Genomic DNA, 22,458 nt, shown 5'->3' with positions numbered 1-22,458 from the left:
TGTAGTTCTTTTGTGCTTCTTTGTGCTTCTTCCTTTTGAAATTCACTTCTTGTGCTATGTAGTCTAGATTGAAGTTCTCTGAGATTTAAAGAATGTGGATTCTTTTAATTTCAGTACACGTTTTTTTATAAGAACATCCAAAAATCTGGAAGCCTTCGGATGTTCTTGACTTTTTGAGTTTTAAGCCTAAAAATGTTCTTATCATGTTCTTATTTTCACTATTTTTTGAGCATTTTTGTCCATTTTCCTAAGAATTGGGTGTTTGGCCTCAAAATATTTTTAAGTTGTTCTTAACATTTTGACCATTGAAGCCTTATGTTCTTATAGTTTGTTCTTTTAAAAAAAACGTGTACATAATATTGTGTATATATTGATGCCTACAAGTGGATGCCGTGAATCTTATTCTTTATATCACATGGGCCCCTGCGAGCCATTTTGAGTGAGGGGGCCAACATTTTGGAAAAAAATGTCGCCCACCATGGTTGGGCGACGAAGAAAATTTTTCACTTTTTACACCCTCAAAAGACCTTAAAACGATAACCATTTGGGGAGAATAATAGTTTTTGTGGTTTGATTTGGTCTCAAACCAGCTTAAAATAGTAACTCTTAAAAACTTATGACGTGGTCTACCAAAAAGTGGGGGGGTGGCCATGGGGGTGGCCGTGCTATTTGATGTTGTTATTATCAATTATAATTATTTTGATATAACTCTTGATTATTTGATTATTTACAAGGCTTTAAAGGTTTTGTTTTTACATAAGTGTTCCCGTTTTATATAAGACACATATTTCATATTAGGATATTGTCTGCCTATTGTTATATTATGCTGATATAAGCAAAAAAAGTGTTTTTCTTTTCCTCTTTCTGACCAATCTTGCTCCTTATCCATGTCAATTCAATGTGAAAGCTTGTGAATTAAAATTGATGAGTAAGCAAACGATATCACTGTTATGTAAAAACGAAACCTTTAATAGATAGTGGGCCATATGGAGTTTCTTTTTGAAATCATTTGTGAAATCTTGGTATTTTAAGCCTTTTTTTCCAAAACCGAATAATTTCTGAATGAACGACTTTAGCCTAAATACTGTGGCATCTTTTCAGTAGAAATAAAATCTTTTAATATAAAAAGTATATATTTTTTAAGTTGACTAAAGTATTTTTTTTTCTTTGTAACATTTTATTGTATAATAATTAATAAACCCTAATCTTTTTAAAGTCAGCCTGTTCATTAAACTGGTATTTAAATTCAGGCTTAGAAGTACAGATATCTGTAAAACCCGAAGGGCTAGATTTGCAGCTTTGTTCAAAAAGTGAAGCTCATCTTTGGAAGGATTTCCTACCAGAGTCACGTGACAAAAATATGCAATTTCACCGGTTTGAGAGGTGTGAAATAGCGTTTGCCGCCTAATTTTTTTGATCTCGCGCTCCGAAAACAATCAAAATGCTAGATCCTATCCATCGGCACGAAATTTAAAAAGTCAAATTTTAGCTTCACTTTTTTTTGCTGGAGAAAGCTTAAAGTTGCCTATCTAGCCCTTCGGGCTTAGATATCTGTGCTTAGAAGGTACTTACCCTATTTCGAAAAAAGGTCATGTGGGTTTGATGAGATTTTCCTAAAGAACTTTAGTTTTACACCTGTAGAACTTTGAACAGCTCCCAAGTAATATTTTTCTTAATCCTGACCTTTTTGATATCACTTTAGAAAGTCCCCATGGTGACTGTATTATTGTAACTTAAAGGGTTAGGTTCTAATCTGAAAATTATGTAATGTAATCATAGATTTTTTTTGTAAATATTGCAAATCCAGAAAAAAATTATTAATTTTTTTTTTGGAAACTATTTCTTCGATTTTGTGATTAAATAAGGATTTTATTTTTACGGTAACGAGCGAAAGAGTGAGGTAATGTTTTTGTTAGTATTATTATTACTATAGAGATTGTTCTATTATTATTTATATTTGAGCGGAGCGAGCGCCTTGTGTGAGGAGCGCGAGTGTTGTACTGAAAGATTGAAAAGAAAAGGTTAAAAAAAGTGAGAAAGTTTATATAGTATTTATCATATGAAACAAAACTAAACAAAACTCAATTTATGAAGAAAAAAAGAATAAAATTATTTTTTAACGACAATCTCATAATTTTGTATTTATTTTTCTGAAATACCCTAGTCATCCCAGTCCCGAATAATAATACCCACAAAAAGTATTACCTCGTTGGAAAGATTATTTCGAATGGACGAATCAGAGTTTTACTTGTTTTTTATATAAGGACATCAGGTTTTGATGGTCAAAATGTTAAGAACAAGCTTAGAACATTTTAAATCTTCCCGGACACTAAAACACAAAAAAATTTTAAGAAACAGTACAATATTACCTACAACATGGTGAAATTTTAGGAAATTTTAAGGATATTTTGGGCTTAAAACTCAAAAAGTTTGTAACAATTTTTAGTAAAGGACGTACGGGAATATGCAATACCTTTACCAATGTTTCTTTTCTTTCAATAAGCGATATGACTGCGATAAATATTTCTTTCATGTACTGATACCTTAGGGACTTATTTTGGCGGGGACTAATTTTGACGAGTTCGGCGAATTTAGACAAAATTCGCCAAAAGTAAATTTTTTGCTCCCTTGCCAAAATAAATTTTTTTGGTATTTTGCCATAACTTCTTGAGTTCACAAAAAAAGCTTCATTTAAGGCAAAATAGAACAGATTTAAACTGTCATTCCCGAAAATTAGTTCCCACCAAAATTAAAAAATTCGTCAATCGCCAAAATAAGTTCTCGCCAAAATTGAAATTTTCAGGATTTTTGCCTTTCATCAAAATTAGTTCTCTTAAGAAACAGCGATTTTACAAAGTCGTTCTTAATGGCAACCACCCTCCCTTCAAGTATCCAGATTTAATTCTTATGGAACTCATCTTTGCGACTTTGTGAACCTTTGATGATAGAACAAAGAATTTAAACTTAATGTGTCAGAGTTACTGCGGAGTTACCAAGAACTAAACCTCTTACATACGGTGGTGTCAGTCCCATTGCGTTTAAAGCCCGAAGGGCTAGAGTAGAACCTTTCCCAGGCAAGAAAAAGTGAAGCCACTTATTTTTCTCGGGTAAATTAATGCGTGTCAAAAATTTTCGTTAATTCTTCGCACCCATCCATCACCCCTCCTAGCATATTATACCTTTAAAGAAGCGCATTACGATGTAAAACATGAAAATCGGTGTTACTTAAATTTAGGTTTTGCCAATTTTGCGAAAAACTGCAAAAACCAAAAAATGCTGACGTCAGCGAAACTTGTTTTTTAAATAAGTCCAGTTTGCCTAATGGTATGAACATGAAATTTGGACCAAAGCTGCACATTATTAAAAGTATCATTTTGAAAAAAAAATTTTTTGAAATTTTGCTGATGGCTGCACTTTATTGCAAATTTTCGTATTTTGCTGATTTCTGCTGACATGATTATGCAAAAATGTTTTTATTACTGATATGATAATTTCATGTTTATACCATTAGCCAAACTGTAGTTATTTAAAAAACAAGTTTTGCTGACGTCAGCATTTTTTGGTTTTTGCGGTTTTTCGCAATATTGGCAAAACCTAAATTTAAGTAACACCGATTTTCATGTTCTACATCGTAATGCGCTTCTTTAAAGGTATAATTTATTATGCTAGGAGGGGTGATGATGGGTCCGAGGAATTAACGAAAATTTGGACACGCATTAATTTACCCGAGTTCACCCAGAACGCGCCGCAATCATGACGACGAATTATATATAGTGGTTTCTTTGTTTTTGAGGACTGCATTTTTTGAAATTTGAAACCTAGCGACAGAGATTACTTTCAAGCCGGCGTTTGTGTAAGAACCACGTGCGGGCGTTCTGGATGGGAATCAAGTGGCTTCATTTTCCATCCAGGAGTCACGAGCCTAGCCCTTCGGGCTTGGAAGTCAATGGTCAGCACTACCTCAATGGTTCAAAAGGGGTATCGATCTGAGACGAAAAACACCTGCGACCTACTCACATCATTAGTTTCTTATCGGTTCCTTTATGATGATTTTCTAGCATTTCTAACTCTAAGTATCAAAAACTGTTAAAACCTTCCATGAATAATGCAAAAGCTTAAAACTTTTTAGAGCATCTTATGGACATCATAGGGGAAGGTGGGAAAGTTATTATCAAAACATTAAAAATTGATCATCCATTTGCAATAAAAAATATTTTTCAAGAAAAAAATCATTTAGAGAATTTTTTAAGAGGAAAATTTTCCTTCTTTCTTTATTCTAGGATGAAGATGGAGACATGAAGATCTGACAAGAAATTTTGATTGTTTTGTGTTATATGTTTTTCGAATCTTTTAATTTGTCAATCGTTTTCTCAGTTTGCTTGTTAGTACATCTGAGCAACCACTGAAGTTTTGTTTAAGGCCTGAAGATTTCAAAATCTTTGATCGGGATTTTTAGAAATTTTTACCTATAAGCACCTACCAAAGGGCCTACTACCCAAAACCCCTTTCGATGAATGTGAATTGTGCTACCTATTGGGGTGAGGGGTATAAATCACTCGAAAAATTGTGTTCGAGATTTTGATTCATTTGTGATTTCCTTCTGATTTATTTTTGATTTATGATTTATTTTTGATTTATTTTCAAGGTGTTAGAGACTTTTTAGTAATCACTTTTTAGTAATACCCCTTAGGTTAGAGCATTTCTTTTGACGTTATTATACATTCTATACCATGTAGATAAACATACTTAAAAAATGTCGAACCAGCTTTTTTATCATCTCTTTTACTTGGTATCTATCAAACTACTCGGATTCAACACTGAAGTGATTAACATCAAATCTTCAGCATCAAGTCTTGATCACGTTGTGGAGACTCAAAAAACAGAAATCCTCGTTTCCATGGATGTTTCCATGGCAACAGACCAAATATCATCATTAGAAAGTATTTCTACATTTTCTGAAACAAAACTCAGTATATCTGAAAGCATTAAGTCTTGGAGTGAAGTTTATACAGAAAGTTCAATGATGACGTCATTTCACACATTCGCAGAAATGACATCGTCACGTGTTGTAAATGACGTCACAACTGAAAAACCGGTCGCTGTGAAAGGAACAAATGATAGAGGTTAGTGATCCCACGAAAATATTAAATCTTTTTGAATGAATCTTTAACTTTTCCCAGCCAAGAGAAAAGTGGTAACTTAAGAATCACGCCGCAATTTGGACAAGGGATTGAATCTATCTGAGGGGTACTAGGTTTGCGAGATTACGGGTAGTTCGAAAATACCCTATGAGAGACTGAATTGCGACGTTTTTACGAGCCTTTCAACTATATTTTTTTTTAAATTTTGGCTCAAATTTAACAGATTTCATGACCCTTGATATTTCGTAATTTTTCGGACCTTCCCAACTCCCCTCCTCCCCCAGGAATCTATAAAGACCCAAGAGCTGATTAGGTGTTGTGTTGTCCCAATCTTACACATTCTTTCATCAATTTTTACTTCATAGAGATGACGTCAACAGTTTTTATCATTGCAATTTTCTTCGTCCAAATTGTCATCTTATTGTATGTGGTGATATGCTGTGCCAGAGAAAAACGAAAAATCAAGTAAGTCTAGTAAAGGATCATTCTTGATCTAAACTTATAACAGATCATATCCGTATAATCTACATTTAAATACACCTTTTCGGCCGTAGCCGCCAATTGTCGCGCGGGCATTTTTTGTCCGCTTTATCTCACTAAAACCGTCCCAGTCCTTTTTTCGCACCTATAGACAATAGAAAAATGTGCCAAAAAAAGGATTGGATCGAGTTTAGTTGGATAATCAAATAATTAAGTGGCACGCACCTGACTGCGCGACTACGGTCGAAAAGGTGTATTCGATTATCCTCTTTCTCGCTACACTTATAAGGAATCAAAATTCTTTTTTTTCATTTTTTTTTCAGAGACGAGAAAAATCTCCACTGGGCCGAAGAAAAACAAACAGATATTACAAAAATTACCGCATGAAAAATATTCATCAAATTTTATACTGATTTTCGCATTTTTTAGAAATTTGTTTTTTTAATATTTTGATAATTTGAAATGCTTTTTGATAATAGTCAATAAGGATCGAACTGGCGCACAATGAGAAAACAACATCGACAATGGTGAACATAATAAATATATATTGGCAAACCTCGATTATTCTTGTTTCCAGTGGATAACTAGGCCCCTTTTACCCCCAGTTCAATGTTGGATAAGACATTGGATAAGACTTGATAAACAATAACAAGCCTTTCCCACCAATCAACATTGATTTTTGGGGTGAAAGGGTTTTTGCCAAATATTTTGTCCAACATCGATCTAGTATCCATAAAGTCAATGCAACGTGGATAACAATCAATGACCTTTATAATAAACACTGAACTTAACCTTTTTCTGTCACATCTTTCAGATCTACACCCCTTCTCACAGACCCGACAGGATTTTTTTTTCAGCCAGTGGGGACAAAAATGACGGACTGAAACTCGATGGGGGTTGATATTCCCATATTTTTTATGGCTAGGGATTTCAATTTTTTTGGTTTTCAAGTCAGAAAACTCAGTGGAGTTGGGGAGAATAGTATATATATTTTGAAGCGAGGATTGGTTTATTAGTTTATTTTCAGTGGGGTCAAAAATTAGAGTACAATCTTCCACTGGGGACGATATTTTGGCAAATCTCTCCAGTGGAAAGGGTTCCTAGTGGGTCTGTGAGAAGGGACCGTGTATTTGATAAGATATTCCAGCGTTCAAGAATCTTCTTTGAATAAGAATATGTTTTTGAGATCAGCGAGATTTAAAATTACAGTAGAATTTATTGATCAGGCGGTGAAAATTTTCACTTTTAGCTTACTTTTTCACCTTCATTTTCAATTTTTAAAAACGTTTGCATCTATTCGCTCAAATTTCTTTCCAACGAGGTATTACTTTTATTTATATATATTTTTTCCTCAAGAGAAATGGTCAAAAAAGCACGGACTACCAATTTGATTTTGGAATAGACTTGAGCAGGAATTTATGGGGGCTCGAATTAAAATTTAAAGGTTTTGTTTTTAAATAAGAGTGACATCGTTTGCTTACTCATCAATTTTAATTTACAAGCTTTTTCACATTAGATTGACACGGATGTGGAGAAAGACTGTTTGGAGAGAGGAGAAGAAAAACATGTTTTGGTTATATCAACATGATATAACAAAAGGCAGACACTGCCCTGATATGAAATATGTGCCTAATAAGAAATGGGAACACTTATGTAAAAATAAAATCTTTAAGGGTGGCTACTACATCTCAACTAATCTTGATATTAAAGACGAGATATTTCACACGGAAACACCCAAAGACCGGGTGTTTGCCAATAAATTTTAATTTAAACAATAAAACTAGTGGCAAACTCCCGGCCTAATTTGGGAACTTCCGTATAAAACATTACGTCATGAATATCATTAGGGTCATTGTCATGGACATACGACATACCTATATTTCATAAGTTATCATTTGTACTTTCGACTTTATTTTATATTCTATACTGAGAAAGGATTCATTTTTATTTGAAAAATAACAATTTTGTTGTTGATAGAGGTCAGATTGTATTAGGTGAAAATACACCCCTGCCTCTGTGGTGACCAAGTGGGATCCACCCAACTGGCCACCCCGGTGAAAGATTTTTCCAAAAATAGCCCATTTTTCCACCCTACTGAACAACAAAAAATTGTCAAAACTTTTCTCACTCCAGTGAAAATTAAGTACCTTATATTCTAAAGAATATCTTGCATCTCAGTGAATTTAGATATGTGCTCAACACCCACCGGGTGGGGCACAGAGACAGGGGTGTAAAAATGAAAGGGGAGGAAGCACCCGTTGGTCATAGTATCTTTCTCACTTTCACAAACCTGGAGGGGGTACACTTAGGCAAAATGGGTGCCGGGTATGTGCGAGCCATAGGGGTCCCTTTTTCACAACCTTAAAAGTCTCTCAAAGGGATACGAAAACCATTAAAAAGCAAATTGAGTCTCTATAAGGACCCAAAATTCACAAAAATCAAAATTTCCTCTTTCAAAGGGTGGTGTTTTTCCAAAATTTGTATAAAAATCGAGTGAAAATCGACTAATTTTTTGAGAAAAGTCTCTCTAAGGGTCCTAAAAACAACTCTCCAAGGGTCGATTTTCGATTATTTCCTCGGACATACCCGTCACCTCGCAAACCTAGTACCCCCGGTCACAAATTCAATGCAGAGAATGTCATCTAAACTACTATTAGAAATAGCCATTGACCTAGATCACGATTGCCAGCTTGATTAACTATGACAGTTTTTTTCTCACCACAATAAACCCTTTTAATGAAACAGTCGAAATGTTCGATGATTAATTCATCATTGAATGACTTTGGTAAACATAGATCAAACCTATGGATTATCCTCGCATAACATCAAACATAAACTGTGTCAACGTGATGAGTCTTAATGTCTGAATATCTATTGACTAAAATACAAAACCATTTTAAGTAAGAAGGAAAGGAGATAGCTCAAAAATTTTAATATTTAGCTTTAAACACAAAATGTTTCAACCCATTTTGTTCAACTTTAAGGTAGGGATTACCCCTGGATGTGGATGAACTAGATCCACTCCTTCACTCCATATAGTTCATTAATAGAACTCTATGAACAATGCTTTTATTGAGGGAACAGGTTTTTTCAAGTCTGCCTACAGACCATGACGATCAAATCAGCGGAAACGACATTTCAAAACTAATCCATTCTGTTTACTAAAACAATCAAAGCAAGACAATAAAAGTTTATTGAATATTTATCCTCCCAAACAAAAACAAAAGCCCTGGGTTTCGTTTTTTCTGAATCTTTTCTAAACCAAGGATGATATTTTTAAATTAGGTCAAATTTTTCTTACTGGAAGGCTGGGATTTTTTAGCTGTTATACAACATGGCTAGTCTATCGCTGGTCTCGATAATGATTCTGACTCAAGGTAAGGAAATTACTAATTTCTATTAAAACACCCCTGCTTAACATGCTTGTCCATAAAACATCTTTGTCTCAACCATTGAGTTTAAAGCCCCGAATGGGCTAGAGATGAATCTTCAACCTTTGTCAAACAAGAATAGTGAATCCTTAAAGATTTGCGCTGCGTTTTAGAAGGTAAGATAGAATTTAGCCTTTTCTTTGTTTTCGCATGACATATTTTTCAAAATCTTGCGATGGATTTTTCTTTCAATTCAACGTTTGTGTGAAAACCACGCGGGTCCAGTTCCCGTTTTGGATGGGAAATAAATGGCTTCATTTATTCATGACTACTGGAATCCATTGAACGATTCCTATACTATGTGGTTTCGTAGAGGTCTGTGATTCAGACAATAGTTTTGGAGAATAAGATGTTTAGTTTTTTATGTTGACAATGATTATTACAGAACTTTTCAACTTGAAACTTGAGAGTACTTATTCGCTAATTTATAAAGTACCGTAGTAGTAATGACACAGATATCTTACACAAATCACTAAATAGAGTTACTCTATCTTTTACTCGAACAATGGCTGTTGAAGCAAAGAAATGAGCCATCTATTCTGAGTAGACCATAGTTAGGTACCGGTAATTTCTTCAATCAGAACAAACAATCGAAATTGCACGAAAAGATGAAGAGAGAGAATTATTAATTTATCATATTACCGGCACCGAACTGTATTGTCTAGTCAACAAAGATGATGTATTTTGCTTCAACTCAACCAGAGACAGAGTAGTTCTATCTAGTGTCTTACTTTATCGGCCAAAAGTTAGTCGGCCTTAATTTTAGTCGGCCTTAATTATGAGTCGGCCCTAATTTTAGTCACCTCGTCAAAATTTAGTCACTAAGGGCCGACCAAGTTTTGGCCGATAAGGTATATAACATATCTGTGGTACCGACATCTGTTTCAATACCCATTGACATCTCTTTCAGCAGGTAGGAATTTACAAGTTTATGACACAAGGTTATATAAGTACAGTTAACTCAATCTATTCTAATTTCAGTTGTTCCAAGAAATCTCTTCGAATGTTGAAATTACGGCTACTCTTTTTGAAGGTTTTTGAAAACCATTGAGACGATTACTTTAGTTTTAAATCCGCGTAAACTGGTTTGAATTAGGGAGAACTTAGTACGATTACCGGAAGTTTCCCCGACTAACTTGTCCCCGACAGACGTTTCCCCGACAGACATTTCCCCGACGGACCATTCCTCCGACGGACGTTTCCCTGACGTACCCTTAGTACGAATAAACTTCTCATCTTTTTTATCTCTCATCAGTGATTTTGAGCCAAGCTGCAGAATTCAAATGTGGAAACCGCCATTTCAATTCGTTAGTACCAAATACATGGACGTGTTGTGCTGGAAAATTATACGCACAGAAGCAAGGATTATTCTTGGCTTGTTGTAACAACAAATGTTTCAACCCTAACGAGCAACACTGCTGTGGAAACCAGATTTACCCTCGGTATAATATCAACACAGCCTGTTGTAATGGGAAGGTATGCTATTTTATGCTCGATAATATCCTGTGGGGGGCTCATACACTGAAAAAGAAGTCTGGCAGTAATCTGTATCTTTATGCTTTTGAATTTTGAATCGAACTTGTTTTCCACATCAGAGAAAGTGCTAGATTCAATCTGTCGTCTGAAATGCTTTGAGAAAGTTGGGAAACGTTGAAAGATTAGCCTCTAGGCTTTGGATTGAAACTCATTAAGTATCACCGGCAATACCACACCACGTCTTTTTATAAAAACAAACTATATAAGAAGATAAGGCTTCGATGGTCGAAATCTTAAGAATAAGTTAAAAACAGTCTTCTTTGTCTGCAAAGAAGACACCGAAACGTCAAAAATAATGAATGAAATTAAATTTCTAGTTTTCACTTTTTTTATCAAATTTATCTGGCCCAGCAAGAAATTTTTTCAAGTAAGAACATTTTAAGGCTTTGCGGACTCGAAAACTGCCAATTTTTTAGGAAATGAGAAAAAAACATAAAAAATGGGGAAAATAAGAATGTGATAAGAACATTTTTAGAGACTTGAAACTCAAAAAGCTAAGAACATCTGAAGGCTTAAAAAATTTTGGATGCTCTTATAAAAAAACATGTAATGATACTTAATCAAATTTTTAGAGCTACCAGCGTGGTACCCACAGTTGTTGTGGAAAAAATGTCATTAATTTGAAAACACACGATTGTTGTCGCAACAAGGCTTACGATAGGAAAACACACATCTGTTGTAATGGGGTCATCTCACAAAAAGCGAGGTAAGTTTCTCAATATCAACATTTTAATCATGGTTGTTCAGCATAGAATTTCAAGCCTGCTAGCAAACTGCAACATTTAAAAAGTTGACACTGATAAGAATTTATGTCTTTGTTGTTCTACTGTTCTCGCAAATGTTCTAAAAAAGAAAAGAAATCCTACGAGGAAGTGATAAAAAATTTTGATGTCTCTTCGTCTTTACCTGAAAAATCGGAATGGTGAAAAAGGGACCTTGTTATATTCAGCAAGAAATGCAAGACAATAATTCCCGAACTGGAAAATTCTCCAAACGGCAAATTCTCCGACCTACTATTCACCGAGCAGACAATTGTCCGTTTTGGCTAGTTACAACTATTTATAATAATTGCGATGTTATAGAGGTCTGTAATTCCAATGATATCATACATGTGTAGGGCTTGCTTTTCAAAGGCAGAAAAAATGATCCAACTATTAAAGGTCAGGGTTGACAAAAAATCATAATGAAATGAGTAAAAAGGAAAATAATGACTGTACAAAAAAAATATCGTGTGTGTTTGTCAAAAAGATCTTCACAACATGGAGAAAAACAAAAAACATTTCTTATTTCTGATAATCTATTTTCATCGTGCCCACTCATCCTTTCGAAGCAAAAGCTATTCCCTTTAGGGGTTTATCTCCCCCACGCTCACCACGCATAATGCTTTTTAACATGCCGTCAAGTTTCGAAGAAAAGTGAAAGAGAAGAAAATTGCACGTCTTCGGATGTGTTTTCTGAAAAACAAAGCTTAAAAAGTTTAAAGCTTTATACATCCATTCAGTGCTACACTTTTTTTTTATAAGAATAATTTTAAAAGAACAATGAGGCTCAAAAATGCCAAAAAATAAGAACAAGTTAAGAACAGTGGAGAGGCTGAAGTTAGAGAGTTATAGCAAAAAGAATCACTGGTAAAATAGTAAAGTAAATAGCCAAAACTTGTTTTTTACCTTAGAAAAAATAAGAACAAAATAAGAACAATTCAAGGCTCAAAGTGCCAAAAGTAAGAACAGCTGAGCCTCAGCAAAAATTTACTGGTTCTTATAAAAAAAAAGTGTAGTATGTTGAACGGTGAAAAATAATGCGGCTATTATATTTTGCGATTTTTCCCAACATGTTTCGGAGCTCGGTCCGTTCTCAAGGGAGAACGTGCTATTATTCTACTTAACCTTTTCAGCCCGGCGGACGAGTATAGTCGTCGAGCATACGTTCCGGCGGACGAGTATAGTCGTCTTTTTGACATAGTGATCTTCTAAGCTATATTTCTCCCATTGGCTTCTTTGCTAGCCGTAGAAGTAAAGAGAAACGGAAAGTAGAGGTTCTAAGCTTTCTTTTGATATATGGTGATGTAATGTTTTGATCACGTGGTGAGGCAGCAGATTTCGGAGAAAAGGTAGAGAAAAACACTGAATCAAGATGGCGACCAAGAAATGGGTTTTTCCAACTTACTGCTAAAGTTCTTGGATTTTTTGACTGGTTTAGGCCACTTTTCTTCATGGAAACATTGTTTTTATAATGGCAAAACATCCAGTAAGTAATCTTTATATTTTGTGTTTTGTTTTTAGCATAAAAAAAATCCATTTATTTGTCATTTTGACCACTTTTCTCGACAAACCATCGGAGTCGACCCAAACTTACAGTACTTTTTACTTTTTATTCAGGTTGGAGCATGGAAAGTGGACAAATTTCAATGCAAAAGTGTTTTCTACACCTCATTTATTTCAAAGGAGCACCAAAGAATTTGAAAAGCCTGGATTTATGTTGAATTGCACTACTTCTTCTCCGCCTCCACCAGCAACGGTCGAATCGATCCCCGAAATTCTTGGCTCATAACGATGTCCTGATTACAGCTTATATGGATCAAAATGATGGCAGGAACCACATAACAGCCACATGGAATTATTATGATGACATTTAGCATTCCTTATGGGCAAAAGAGATCAGATTTGATAGCAATGAGTTTGCCTCAAAAGGCTTACGGTTTTTGGAAACTTTGCAACTGTCGCCGACTATGCCATCTAGTTTCACGGTAGCCGATACCCTTCAAAAGCTTCAGGAGCTAAGAATACTGACTGAAAGTGTTGTTTAGATAGTTGGGGAATACTTTTACACCATTTTTGATGTTGTAGCTGCTTCTGGAACACATTATCATCAAAATACTTCAAAATTGTATATTGGATTTTTTTAGCCGAAAATCGTGATTTTTGGCAAAAGTGACCGATATTTGGGAGGCTGGTGTGACACATACAGATTTTCTGGATGCTGATTTTTGGTATATTACTTCAAAATGATGTATAGATTGATAAATAGCCAAAGACAGATTTTTTAATTAACTTCCCCCCATTTTTTTGCTCTAGAAGTGAAAAATGCAAAAAAAGTGACATTACCGCAAAACGTGAAAAAAAACTGTGGTTTACGTGATGCTACCATTTTTGTAGGAATATTTTATTTGGATTGGTACTTGGTCTAAAAGTTGTAGAATTTAAGTAGCTTTTCAGGGATACCTTACTTTTTTTCTAAAGATTCCTAGTTCTTGAGTTATGATCAAATAACTGAACATGTCTATTTTCTGAAAAAATGTTGCGCGCTGACAGCGTGAAAATTTAAAAAGTTGCGCGCTGGAAAGGTTAACAAATGAATGTACAATCATGGTCGAAATAGAATGAGAATTCCGGTTTTTTTAACGTTTTTCAAGATTTAAAGTTCTGGCCAGAAAGTCGATTTTAACTCTTTAACTTAATCGAATATTTCAATTTGGGAGGGGTTGGCAGACTTCCAGGCTATATTCTGAGCCTTATTGGACTATTTTTGAACTTTTGGATCCTGAGATCCTAAGGTCCTATGTCTTAAGTCTAGCGTTAAAACTCAAAGTTAAAACTCTACCCTTCAAACCTACTTTAGAGCACTTACAAATCGATTGTGGTTTCAAAACTTCCCGGTGGATTTTCCTTTTTTCTCAAATATTACGACCATGATTGTACTTTCTCCCGGGCCAATCCATGCGATAGAAGGGGAATCTAAAGTATGGTTTATTTTAAGGAGAGGGAACACCCCGAAGATTGTTTCTCTAATAAAAAAAAATAAAAAAATTTGCCACTCTGATGTGATGCATTACAAACATTACGTAAATCTTTTTTGAAAATTGCGTCATACAGGCGATATGAAAATACAGCCAAGTCCAGGGCTAATCTTCTCATCAATCAAAAAAGAGATTAGGCATGGGAACGAGGTCAGGGAGGGAGTCCCTGCTAGGTAAAGAGTTCTACTTATAAAAAAGATTACTTTTAAGACACCATCCTATCCTTCTAACCTAACTTATCATCTACTACTTTTAGTTCTAATGCACGTTGTTGTGGCCAACAAAGCTACAATCCTGAACAAAACACTTGTTGCGCTGAAAAGATCGTTGAGAGAGTCGGCGGGGAGCATGCAAGATGTTGTGCCATGAAATCTTATGATAGCAAAACTTATTCCTGTTGCATGGGACAGGTAAGAATAAAAATTAACAAGACCGAGTTTGTAATTAAGGTGCTTACTCTTAGGTTCCAAATAAACGAGGGGGGGTTGATTGGTTGATTTTGATAAACAGGGGGGACATAATTGCCAGGAAGGGTGGAAATTGTACTTCTGAAAACCCAAAAATAAGGTAAATCAGGCTATTTAGAGCAAAATGAGCCTTCTCTTTGACAGCTAAAAATGTTCTTAAAATTAATAAACGGGAGGGAGGGGGGTCCTAATAAGGTTCAGGGGGTGGGGCTTCGGAAAACTTTTGAGAAATTAACAAGTGGGGGGGGCGTTTATTTGGAACTTAAGAGTATATACATCACGAAATACACAGTTGTTCCCAGCTGGCACACAACGTTGTTTCAACGTTCATCTAACGTTATATGGACGTTGTGAACGTTAAACAAACGTTGAAACAACGTTGTGTGCAAGCTGGGTTTTTGTCTGCTGAACCAAAATACCTGAAAGACTAATTTTAACGAGATCTAAAATCACTAAAAGTTTTCCCTCATCATAACAAGTTCTCGCCAGGGCTTTTTGCTTCTTAAGAGTTCGTTATATTTAGATTCCCCCTTTTTAAAGTAAAGTGAACTGTCACATCAAAATATCACATTTCACCTTGACAATTATTATTAACATTGAAGATTTTCTATTCAACCAAAATATCAGCGTTAACGAAGAATTTCCAAACTCATTTTTGAATTCAAACTTAATATTTTTAAATAAGTGTTCCCGTTCATATCAGACACATATTTTATATCAGGACGGTGTCTGCCTATTGTTATATTATGCTGGTATAAGCAAAAAAATGTTTTTCTTTTCCTCTTTCTGACCAATCTTGCTCCCTATACCTGCCAATCCAGTGTGAAAAAGCTTGTGAATTAAAATTGATAAGTAAGCAAACGATATCACTCTTATTTAAAAACAAAATGTTATTAATTTTCAACATTGAGGAGTGAATTTTAAGTGTCGTATTTTGATCCATTTTTTAGGTTATTCCGTCAGCCAAAGGGAAAGACAAATGTTGTAACGGAGTCATGATAGATAGCAAAGTAGACATTTGCTGTGGCGGAGAGGTTCAATCAAAATTATACGGCGCCCAAACCGCGTGCTGTAGAGTGGGTGGTAAACAATTATCAGATTTACCAGAGGGCGTTAATGAAAAAGATATCGTTGCAATGTTGGGCGGAGGTCACGTGACTTATGATAAATCACAATCTAAATGTTGTTTTGGGGCGTTAAAATTTAATGTCTTTGGACAAGATGCAGCATGTTGTGGACAGAATATCTACAACACCAAAACTCACATGTGCTGTTTGAATAAGGTAACGGAATAAAAATAATAACCCAGTTACACACAATGTTGTTTCAACGTTTATTTGTTGTTCGTAACCCTCATATAATGTTAGGTGAACGTTGAAAAAGTGGAATTAACGCTAAGAGTCAAAACTATAGCTTCAGAAGTAAGCTAGAGCACTTAAATTTCATTTGTGATTTTCAAAATTCCACAGGGAATTCCCCAATTTTTATCAAATACACGTTTTTTTATAAGAACAAACTATGTAAGAACATAAGGCTTCGATATGGCCAACAACTTGAGAACATTTCAAGGCTTGGGGACTCTAAAACTACCTAATTCTTAGGAAAATGGACAAAATTACTCACAGAATTGGGAGAATAAGAACACGTTTTAAGAACATTTTTAGGCTTAAAACTCAAAAAGTTAAGAACATCCATAGGCATAGCGATAATTTATGGATGAGAGCAGTTTTTAGGACACTGTAATTATTGTCTTTGTTTTATCAAAAGATAATGAATATGTCATAAACGTCTGCACTCCCTCATAAATTTTGCAGGGTATCTCGCTTCGCCTATGTATAGAAAGGCTTTAAAATTTCTTGATGTTCTTATAAAAAAAACGTGTATTATGACTTTTATTCCAGGTACATCGAAGACTACCAGGTGTCCCCGAAAGATGTTGCAACGACAAACCTTTTGATCGCAGCCGACACTTGTGTTGTAAAGGTGTCTTACACGATATCGGAAAGAATGAGCGATCGTACAAGTTTTGTTGCAACTCCGTCATCTACGATCGTCGTAAAGCACATTGCGATGAAAAGAAGACGGTTTCTGTCTATCAATGTCAAGATCCGATCTATTTGTACGGTATCCGAGGAAACAAAATTCCGTTAATATATTAAGAGAATGGTTTCTATAAGTCATCGGAAGAAAGGAAAACCCAAAGGCCAGAATCGTTAGTTTGTTGAAATAAAGTCCCAAGCTTTAGATTGTTTTTAAATCTCATTTAAATAAATAAGCTATACTAAGCTGTAATATTATAAAAGTTTCTTGAAAAATATAATGGGATACTGTACGATTACCTATTACTAAAATCGGAGTCTACCTAGTACCAAACAATTATGCATCTAAATTGCAGAATTTAAAAAAACATTGTAATGAAATACTACATTTTTTATAAAGAATTAAAATATATTATATAAATGAATGAATTTGCGGAGAATTTTGATACAACGCACAACTACTTAGAACAATCCATTTAACAATTTTTCACTAAGTGTGAGCTCTCGAAGAACACTTATATTATCTTGTCCAACTTGATAGAGTAAATCTGACTGGCCTCTAGTCTTTTCGTGCTGTAGACTGTAAATAAGCTGTAAAAAAGAAATAGAAAAACAAGTCTAAATAATCTACTTCAGTATATGATATTGGTTACAGTACAACTCGTTTAGAAGACATTTTTAAGTGGAATATTATTAACAAACAAAATTGAAAAAAAAAAGCGGAAAAAAAACCTTCTTCAATTTCCAAAAACAAGCCAAAAAGCTTAGAAGAAGTCATTCATTGCATTGACATTGCACATTAGCCTCAGTTAAGGGAAAAAACTCAACCAGGGCATAGAGACAAGCGTGTAAGATTGCAGTATCACTTCATTAATTTAAAGATGGTACATTTTTGCTTCACTCTAAAACACCCTATTTCCCAGGAAAATGATGAGGGCTCTATCTAGTGTTTTATATAAGATATCTTTGTAAATAAAACAGAAAGACTTACACCTAAGAATTCTTCGAAATCGATAGCACCTGATCCATCTTCATCAATTTCTGCGAAATATTCTTCACGAGTAGCATCTGATGATGAATTACCAAGGTCGTCTAACACTTGCATCCTGAAAGATTGAGAGTTTTCATTAAGGTATAATACAGGAAAAAACAAGTGATACTTTGATGGACCTACCTGGATTATGCATTTAACACGTTTATAAGTTAGGTCACGTTTTTTTAGCTGAAATATACCCCAAAATTTTTTTCTCCAAAAATCGGGCTCCGTCACATTTGAGGGTTTAAAATTAAGAATCTTTATGCAAAAAATCGTAGAAAATGAAAGAGCCAATCAATCTAATACCTAAGTAATTGATAATGTGCTTATAAAAAAATATCGAATTTGGCCAGTTTTTCTATAAAAACATGCCAAACAACCCAAATTTCCTGTCTAAACCGCGGGAGAAAAGAAAACATCTATCTCAAAAAAATGAGTATTTGACTAAGAACATTGATGTATGCTTATTAATAGTGATTCTTATAGATAAACATGCATTTTTTTGAGCAAACAAATTTTTTTTGCAAAATCTGCTTAAGCCATCGTTTACCTATGATGGTACCCTACTTTTAGGCAAAAATTAAAAAATTATGGTCCATTTTTCACAAGTCCAAAAAAACCGTTTTTTTGAGCCGTTTTTTGGCCCAAATTTGCCCAAAAACATTTTTTTTCGAAAATCGGGTTCTGTCACATTCAAGGGTTTTATAGTTATGCATCTTTGTGTAAAAAATCATAGAAGAATGAAAGAGCCAATCTCGAGAAAGCCAAACCTAAGTAATTGATAATGTGCTTATAAAAAATATCCTTGGCCAGTTTTTTCTATAAAAAAACGCCAAGCAACCCAAATTTCCCTGTCTAACCACATATTCTTCAAAGTAAGCCCTCTTGAGCAAAAAAACATCTATCTCATAAAAAAAGTGAGTAATTTACTAAGAACATTGATGTATGCTAGTAATAGTGATTCTTATAGATAAACATGCGTTTTTTTGAGCCAACAAAATTTTTTTGCAAAAATCTGCTTGAGCCATCTATACCTATGATGGTACCCTACTTTCGTGCAAAAAAATCAGAAAAATTAATGATCCAATTTTTCACAAAGTCCAAAAACCAGTTTTTTTAAGCCGTTTTTTGGCCCAAATTTGCCAAAAAACATTTTTTTTCGAAAATCGGGTTCTGTCACATTCAAGGGTTTATAGTTATCCATCTTTGTGTAAAAATCATAAAGAATGAAAGAGCCAATCTCGAGAAAAGCCAATACCTAAGTAATTGATAATGTGCTTATAAAAAAATATCGAATTTGGCCAGTTTTTCTATAAAAACACGCCAAGCAACCCAAATTTCCTGTCTAAACACACATATTCTTCAAAAGTAAGCCCTCTTGAGCAGAAAAAACATCTATCTCATAAAAAAATTGAGTAATTTGACTAAGAACATCGATGTATGCTTATTAATAGTGATTCTTATAGATAAACATGCGTTTTTTGAGCCAACAAAATTTTTATTGCAAAAATCTGCTTGAGCCATCTTATACCTATGATGGTACCCTACTTTCGTGCAAAAAATCAGAAAAAATTAATGATCCAATTTTTCACAAAGTCCAAAAAACCCGTTTTTTAGCCGTTTTTTGGCCCAAATTTGCCTCAAAAATTTTTTTTTCGAAAATCGGACTCCGTCACATTTTGGGCATTGCCATTTTGCATCATTGTGCAAAAAATCAGAAAAAACTAATGAGCCAATCTCGAGAAAAGCTGGTAACTAACGGACGGACGGACAGACGGACAAAGGTTAATTTATAGGACCTCCACCGGGGTAGGTCCAAAAAACGGAATCGGAGATAAAAATTCTTGATATCGTTTAAAGGACATCATTTGACGTATCTCCTACCATTTTCTTACACAGCATTTTCTAACAAAAGAATGAAGAGCTTTCTCCCCATTCGGTACCAAACGAGCACGAATCTTGTGAAATTTCTTTTTTTTCTAAATAATATCTTTAACAATGACTCTACCATTATTCAAATTCCCAAAAAAGTTAAATCATTTTCATAAAGAGAAAACTATCGTCAAGTACCACAACTAAAGGATTTTCCTTCTACTGAATTTATTTGCTTCTTTATGGACACCATGTATATATACAGGTCTTTTCAGAATTAACAATGTTACATAAATTAGCGGGAGATCTTAATTTTCAATCTTTAGAAGATTGTATTATAATGGATTACCGGATTATCTTTCCAACAAGATACAACAACTACTTGAATGAGTAATTTATTTCACATTAACAACTGACACAAAAATCACGAATAATCTATACTTTCTATCCTACCCATTAAACAAGATTAACTGCCTGTCCCGTGACTTGAAATTAAATGGATGGTTAGAACTATAGATTCCTTCTAGATGACCCTGAGAGAACTTCAAATCTTTTAAGCTATTTAAGATTTAAGCTACAAGATTTATATACTTGTAGCAATTAAACAATACAAATTAAACGCAAGAACGTTTATTTTCCCCAAAAAAGTTAGGCTAAATATACACACAGGACCATGAAAAACATCTGATAAACTTACATTTCGTGGTAATCAATCAACCCATCATGGTTCAAATCAAAAGCTGTAAATTGCAACTTCAAATCGGAAATTTTTTGTTGCGTAAAATTCGGAAATTTTTCTAATAACTCTTGCATCACTTGCGGATTAGCCTCTGAAAAAAAAAAAGATCAATCGTTAAATAATATGCACTCCGCTCCAAGATGTTTGGGATATGTTTTTATTTCTATTTAGTTGAGTTGAAGGAGGTGTTGAGGTCAAATATAGACTACTCTCGGGTACCTAATTGCCGTCACCCCGCTTATCAATTTTTGGAAAAATGTTTTTGAAAGTTCCCTCCCGGCTCTCGAGAGTATATTTTCGCAACTATAGACGCTTTCAATGATAGCTCTGTCAGCACCTTGGACTAACTAACCAATATTTTTCTAACACGATATTAAATTTTAGATAAATTCACGGCAGTGAAAAGTTGCAACAAAGTAGACTGAATTATTCAAAATTTCTCTGAAATTTCGCTAAGTTTTGTGAGGGATACGCTTTTTTAAATATCATTGAAAAGAAAATCCGTTTAACACGAACAACTTTGAACTTTAGTACACTAGACTTTCCATAACTCGAATGGCATTTTTAACTGAAGGGACAAGAAAACTACAGTCTAAGGAAAAAGAAAAGAAAGTTAGCAAACCTATGAACTTCATTTTTGCCTCGTGTTCTTTTTGGCGTTCCGCAAGAAGATCTTTCCAATATCCTAGTTGCATCTTTTGAAAGTAAGTGGTGTCACTTGAATAGTCTTCAACACGGCGATCACCTGTCAAAATACAATAGAATAAATATTGAACGCTAAAAAGGATTATGTCGAGTGTTAATAAAATTCATTAAATCACTTGGAGTCTTTAATCGCTAAGTTTCTTGAATAGACTGATCGATTTCCTAAGTTTGAAAATATGCAAAATTCAAATGAATACATAGGGCATAGAGTTATTGTTTCGTATCAGGGCTTCCCGGTTCCTGTGTCATCTTTCGTTCAGTTCATAGATAGGCAAGCCGGTTTGACCTTAAACCCTGTAATGACAACCTGCTTAAAAATCCTAGATTATTTATATCCACGTAAATAAAAAAGAAGGAAGATAACTCTTATCAAGTCGAGTTAAACTCGGAAACAAAAATAAAACTCTAAGTAATAATTTACAAAATATTTTACCGATACAAGTGAAGTAACATGGTGGATTGTATGTGATTGGAATATGTTGCAATGGATAGGTTAAGATCTCGTTCCATATGTGAGAGAATTTTTGACCCATCACATTCTTTTATCCAAAGTAGTGGTTTTTCATCTATCGAGATCCATCTCCACACGCCATTTTGTTTATTTCTAATCAGTGTTTCTATGTTGTTTGAATTTGTGTTATTTTTTTATTTGACGTCAATTTTGTTTGCTTGTTTGTGACGTCAATTAATTATCTTTCTAGAAAGGGAAAATAAGATATCGAAAAAATTATATATGAAGACATTTTTTCCAAGATATATTCATTAAAAGAATTAAAACAGTGTTCTGTAGTTCTGCACTGGCAAAAAATTGTCTGAAAAAGAATAAAAGAGTGAACTGCAATCAGCGCCGAAATATATTGGCAATTTTGGGTATTTTAACATTTTTCAGAATTTAAAGGTCAGGTGAGAACTGCAGTTTCAATACTTCCTCCTTGATTCGTTGGATTGTACTTCAAAGCACTTAAAAATCACTTGCAGTTTTAAAGTTTTGAGTGAATTCCCCTTTTGTGTTAAATATTTCGGCGCCGATTGTAGTTTGGAAAATCAAAATACTATGCCTCATCTACACCTACTTTGAAGTTGGCAAGAAAAAGCCACTAACTTTATAAATCCTGGAGTAAGCTATATTCGACATCTTTGATCGTAGTTTATTTTGAAAGTAGTATCCGCAAAGAAGCCTTTCCAGTATTAAAATTTTGTATATCTTCAAACAGCA

The 22,458-nt window shown here is 34.3% G+C and overlaps 3 protein-coding genes across 3 annotated transcripts; 2 read left to right on the top strand and 1 right to left on the bottom strand.

Annotated features, from left to right (window-relative positions):
* Nucleotides 1-4,631: 4,631 nt before the first annotated feature.
* Nucleotides 4,632-6,035, top strand: LOC136809305 (uncharacterized). The gene is made up of 3 exons (XM_067065824.1): nucleotides 4,632-5,123; nucleotides 5,507-5,606; nucleotides 5,945-6,035. The coding sequence occupies exons 1-3, from the start codon at nucleotides 4,754-4,756 to the stop codon at nucleotides 6,006-6,008; spliced, it is 534 nt and encodes a 177-aa protein (XP_066921925.1). The 5' UTR covers nucleotides 4,632-4,753; the 3' UTR covers nucleotides 6,009-6,035.
* Nucleotides 6,036-8,886: 2,851 nt separating this feature from the next.
* On the top strand, nucleotides 8,887-17,315 carry LOC136809303 (galaxin-like). Its single transcript, XM_067065821.1, has 6 exons — nucleotides 8,887-8,998; nucleotides 10,308-10,528; nucleotides 11,161-11,294; nucleotides 14,641-14,794; nucleotides 15,802-16,134; nucleotides 16,753-17,315. The coding sequence occupies exons 1-6, from the start codon at nucleotides 8,956-8,958 to the stop codon at nucleotides 17,008-17,010; spliced, it is 1,143 nt and encodes a 380-aa protein (XP_066921922.1). The 5' UTR covers nucleotides 8,887-8,955; the 3' UTR covers nucleotides 17,011-17,315.
* On the bottom strand, nucleotides 17,306-21,935 carry LOC136809304 (uncharacterized). The gene is made up of 5 exons (XM_067065823.1): nucleotides 21,676-21,935; nucleotides 21,160-21,282; nucleotides 20,496-20,628; nucleotides 17,882-17,996; nucleotides 17,306-17,481 (listed from the first exon to the last, which is right to left on the bottom strand). The coding sequence occupies exons 1-5, from the start codon at nucleotides 21,773-21,775 to the stop codon at nucleotides 17,353-17,355; spliced, it is 600 nt and encodes a 199-aa protein (XP_066921924.1). The 5' UTR covers nucleotides 21,776-21,935; the 3' UTR covers nucleotides 17,306-17,352.
* Nucleotides 21,936-22,458: the final 523 nt, after the last annotated feature.

Source organism: Clytia hemisphaerica, unplaced genomic scaffold, assembly GCF_902728285.1.
Source record: "Clytia hemisphaerica strain Z4C2 unplaced genomic scaffold, Clytia hemisphaerica genome assembly, whole genome shotgun sequence".
NCBI lineage: Eukaryota > Metazoa > Cnidaria > Hydrozoa > Leptothecata > Clytiidae > Clytia > Clytia hemisphaerica.
This window is presented reverse-complemented; position numbering and strand designations above follow the sequence as displayed.

Excerpts from the sequence above, each read along its gene's own strand:
- LOC136809304 (XM_067065823.1), bottom strand. The coding sequence starts at position 21,775 with ATGGGTCAAAAATTCTCTCACATATGGAACGAGATCTTAACCTATCCA. Across the intron at positions 20,629-21,159 it reads GGCAAAAATGAAGTTCATAG|AGGCTAATCCGCAAGTGATG; the intron begins GTTTGCTAACTT and ends TTTTTTTTTCAG. Across the intron at positions 17,482-17,881 it reads ATTTCGAAGAATTCTTAGGT|CTTATTTACAGTCTACAGCA; the intron begins GTAAGTCTTTCT and ends TCTTTTTTACAG.
- LOC136809303 (XM_067065821.1), top strand. The coding sequence starts at position 8,956 with ATGGCTAGTCTATCGCTGGTCTCGATAATGATTCTGACTCAAG. Across the intron at positions 10,529-11,160 it reads CAGCCTGTTGTAATGGGAAG|AGCTACCAGCGTGGTACCCA; the intron begins GTATGCTATTTT and ends TCAAATTTTTAG. Across the intron at positions 11,295-14,640 it reads GTCATCTCACAAAAAGCGAG|TTCTAATGCACGTTGTTGTG; the intron begins GTAAGTTTCTCA and ends TACTACTTTTAG.
- LOC136809305 (XM_067065824.1), top strand. The coding sequence starts at position 4,754 with ATGTCGAACCAGCTTTTTTATCATCTCTTTTACTTGGTATCTATCAAA. Across the intron at positions 5,124-5,506 it reads GAAAGGAACAAATGATAGAG|AGATGACGTCAACAGTTTTT; the intron begins GTTAGTGATCCC and ends TTTACTTCATAG. Across the intron at positions 5,607-5,944 it reads AGAGAAAAACGAAAAATCAA|AGACGAGAAAAATCTCCACT; the intron begins GTAAGTCTAGTA and ends TTTTTTTTTCAG.